Raw genomic sequence first — 3,635 nt, 5'->3', positions numbered from 1 at the left:
CACGAGACTCCTCTCCTGTTCCAGTGATGTCAGCCAGCACGGACCATGTTGGGATGTTCATGATCACGAACAGTCATCAAGCTACCTCTTTGGTTTGGGATTTTGAGAGGACAAGACTTCGAGGAAACCCTGCTGGAATGATTCCGTGCAGTCTATTTATATGAGACTCGGAGTCTTGGCCCCCTAACCTATACGATTTTGTCTGTCCTCAATGCGATACATGATGTGCGTCCACTGGAGTGGAGGATGACCACTGACATGACAATATAATGAACAACAACCTGATTGCATGGCTCGCGTAAGACAGGCGTCAGTGTGAAGGTCAGTATAATTCCGTGTTACACTTAATTGATTTTCTCGCGAGAATCTGATCATTCATATACTCATCGTTTTGGAAGACCAGGAGTCTTTCGTACTGCCTGCCTACTAGGGATTTGACGTGAGTGAGAGGCCAACTACCTCTATCTCTCCTGAAGGACCCTGTAGATCACATATGCAAAGGCTCTATCCCTATGATTCTGCTGTCATTCATATGACTTGGTGTATTCTCGTTGGGTGGGTTTGGGGTGACGGACTTGTTTCTTGCTCTCTGTTCAACATAAAGTGACGTATCTCACCTTACCAGACCCTGCAAATAAGAGAAGACAAGTGTTTCAGGCAAATGCCAGTAGTTTTGTCGAGTGGCATAGTATTCGCCAGGTACGAAAACCAAGTAACCGCGCAGGCCAACATGTCTTGTTCAGAGCATACACGATACGAGAGTGAAAAAGGGGCAGCGGTAAGACCGAGAAACAGTTCATGGACGCCATCTTGCTCGTCACGCCGCAGGCACGCCAATCGCAGGCCCCGGCTGCTCGACCCCGCCGCCGAGCCTCTTCAACTCCTCCTCCTTCCTCTTCTGCTGCACCTTGAGGCGGTGCGGCACACGAAACTCCCTCGGCGCCGTGATGCGCCAGCCGGGGAGGGACTCGGCCCCCAGGGCCCGCAGCGTGACCTGCTCGACGAGGCTGTAGGCGCAGTCGTCGCGGTCGAAGCGCTGCGGTGCGCGCAAGAAGATGGGCGGGTTCGTGATGACGCGCAGGCGGCGCAGGGGGTTCCGCGACGCGAGTGCAGCATGAGCGATGCAGGAAGACGTCGCCGACGGCGCCGTGCGCCTCGACGAAGCCGCTGTCCTCGCAGCCGCGCGCCATGTCGGCGAAGAAGCCGAGGCCCGTCTCCTGGGCGAAGTCGGCGTCGCCGCGGGGCACCATGTGCGGCGAGACGCCCTCGGGGTGGTCGTGCAGGTGGCGGGCGACCTTGGGTAGGGCGTCGGGGCAGATGCCTGGTGCCGCCGCCGCCGGGGACGATGTCCGAGTAGAGGGGGATCACGAGGAGGCCCTGCTCTGGCGAGTCGAGGTAGTGGACGAAGAAGTCGCCGTCGACGTGCCAGTTGTCGAGGTCCTGGGGACGGACGTGCTTGTCCTCGAACTCGGGGCTGCCCAGATTGACGATGAGCGAGTCGCGCCACTGGCGGCTCTCGGGGACGACTCGATCTCGCCGCGCAGAGCTCAGTGATGGCGGACCAGGCTTTCGGGGCGAAGACCTGGGCATCGAAACTGCGATGGGCGGGCATGTGGGTGCGTGCTTGCCATGATGACTTGTTGTTTGGGTCCATGCCGAGGCGGGACCAGAGGTCTTTGTTGACCCAGTCGGCCTGCTCCTGAGTAAAGCATTCTGTCACGCGAAGCCAACCATGGGCGCGAAAGTGTTCCTTCTGGGCGTCCGTGAGAGGTGCAGCGTGGGTGCGGGTCTCCGGGGAGGTCGGGGGATCGACGGAGGGTACCTTTTCGTCAGGCACGACCATGGTACCCGGATAATCGGTAGGTTGGGGGAGATACTGGGAAGACGAGTCTTCGCTCTTGAACGGATTCTCTTACACGGGGCGGCGTTGGCTTCTCCCGGCAGTGTTGTGGTGCAAGGGAATTGAAGCAATGCTGTTTACCACCATTCACAGTCTTTGAGCGGCAAGTATATACCAGGCCCACGTTGCGGGGAAGTCATGGCATGTCATTGTCGAGAAAAGGCGGCATGTTGCTATTAGCCGCCGCCCGATTTGATTCCAACGACCAATAACGCGGTTGTTGGGTCACACAGGCTGCCGACATGCCGACCATCACAGGAAGCTTCACTGCTAGGGCCAGGTTTGGAGGCAGGACCGCCCATGACAGCTCTTGAGACGACTAGGACGGCGAAATCGCTGCTTCAGAGGAGCTTCATGTCCTGAGTTTGCCGGTTAAATGAAAGCCACCCCACCCTCTCAAGTTAGTGCGGAGGTGTGCTAGACGGTGTGCCCGATAGTGGGTGGGATCTGGCACGCAGTGATTTGTTTCGTCAAGCACCAAGTGGTATACGGTACGTACGGTGCCCGAGGTGCAGAGGGGGCCGGACTTCCGCGAAATAGGACCAAGATTGGCGAGATCAAAACAGCACGTTCAGGTCTATACGACCCTGCAAGAGATTATGGTAGTGAGTTTCTAGAGGTCAGACAAGTTTGGTCGTTCTGAATGGTTTTATAAGTACCTACCGGAGGTAGGGCGATCTTATCCTGGCGTTCACCGACCCACACCGAATGCCTCGGTGTACATCTTCCATCGTGCATTTCGCGGTTTCTAGCACTACGCGCTCTCTTCTTCCTCCGACGCATACACCCCTGCCGACTGCTGCCACAAGACACCATGCCGCCCGACCCACGCCCACTAGACGAAGAAGACGACTACGAGTCCTCCCAGGATTCCGACTTTGCCCCCGAAGACGAGGCGGCCCTGGCACACGACGACTCGGGCGGTTCAGACGCAGACGATGCCGACGCAGCCACCAAGCGCAAGCGGCCCGCCGCCGCGGGCGACGAGGCCGAGGACGCGGGGTTCGAGAACTCGGGCGACGAGGCAATCGTAAAGAAGGGAAACAAGAAGAAGAAGCGCAGGAAAGAACAGAATGGCATCGCGGCGGACAATGACGGCGACGAAGAAGGCGGCGAGGGCGGCCTCGTCAAGACGAGGAGCATGCGCGCGCAAGAGTGTGTCTCCCCACCCAGCGAAGCTACGTGCACAAATAAAGAGGGAGGAGAAGAAGAAGAGGAAGAAGAAGAAGAAGGAGAAGGAGAAGGAGAGAAGGCGAAAAAGGGCTAACGAGAACGCAGGAAGGAAGAGAAGAAAGCCGCCGCCATTGCCGGCCCCGTCACCGTCGACGTCGACGCCCTCTGGGCGCAGATGCTGTCCGGCACGCCAGCGCCAGCCGCCCCCCGCGTCGAAGAGGCTGATGCCATGGACCTCGACACCCCGAGCGCGGCACCCCCGCCTTCCCGAAGCCGAGACGGACGACCCGTCAGCCATGATCCGCATCAAGCGCACCTACAACTTTGCCGGCAAGGTGCACACGGAGGAGAAGCTCGTGCCGCGCGACTCGGCCGAAGCGAAGCTTCACCTCGCTGCGCAGGGCGACGTGCTCCCGACGACGTCCGCCTCCGACGAGCAGGACGCGCCTCGCGTTCTGCCGCAGGGCGTTTCGGTCATCGTTTGAGCCCGTCGTCGACGTGCTGGCTCCCACGCGCAAGGATCTCAACCTCGGCGTGACGGTGCGGATCGCGCGGAATGCAC

The 3,635-nt window shown here is 59.2% G+C and overlaps 3 protein-coding genes across 3 annotated transcripts in view; 1 reads left to right on the top strand and 2 right to left on the bottom strand.

Annotated features, from left to right (window-relative positions):
- The window catches only part of VDBG_08886 (WD repeat-containing protein), a gene marked incomplete at both ends in the record, with an annotated part of 1,895 nt that extends 1,848 nt beyond the window's left edge, over window positions 1-47 (bottom strand). Inside the window, one exon of the mRNA XM_003001044.1 lies at window positions 45-47. Within this exon, the coding sequence (XP_003001090.1) occupies window positions 45-47 (3 nt within the window). The remainder of the gene's footprint in view (window positions 1-44) is intronic.
- A 770-nt stretch (window positions 48-817) lies between these two features.
- On the bottom strand, window positions 818-1,843 carry VDBG_08885 (conserved hypothetical protein; the record flags this gene model as incomplete). Its single annotated transcript, XM_003001043.1, has 1 exon — window positions 818-1,843. The coding sequence occupies one exon, from the start codon at window positions 1,841-1,843 to the stop codon at window positions 818-820; it is 1,026 nt and encodes a 341-aa protein (XP_003001089.1).
- An 871-nt stretch (window positions 1,844-2,714) lies between these two features.
- VDBG_08884 (SWR1-complex protein) lies at window positions 2,715-3,558 on the top strand (the record flags this gene model as incomplete). Its single annotated transcript, XM_003001042.1, has 2 exons — window positions 2,715-3,026; window positions 3,097-3,558. 2 exons carry the CDS (start codon window positions 2,715-2,717, stop codon window positions 3,556-3,558), a joined length of 774 nt encoding a protein of 257 aa, XP_003001088.1.
- Between the last annotated feature and the right edge of the window lie 77 nt (window positions 3,559-3,635).

This window comes from Verticillium alfalfae, genomic scaffold (assembly GCF_000150825.1).
Source record: "Verticillium alfalfae VaMs.102 supercont1.13 genomic scaffold, whole genome shotgun sequence".
In the NCBI taxonomy this organism is placed as follows: Eukaryota; Fungi; Ascomycota; class Sordariomycetes; order Glomerellales; family Plectosphaerellaceae; genus Verticillium; species Verticillium alfalfae.
This window is presented reverse-complemented; position numbering and strand designations above follow the sequence as displayed.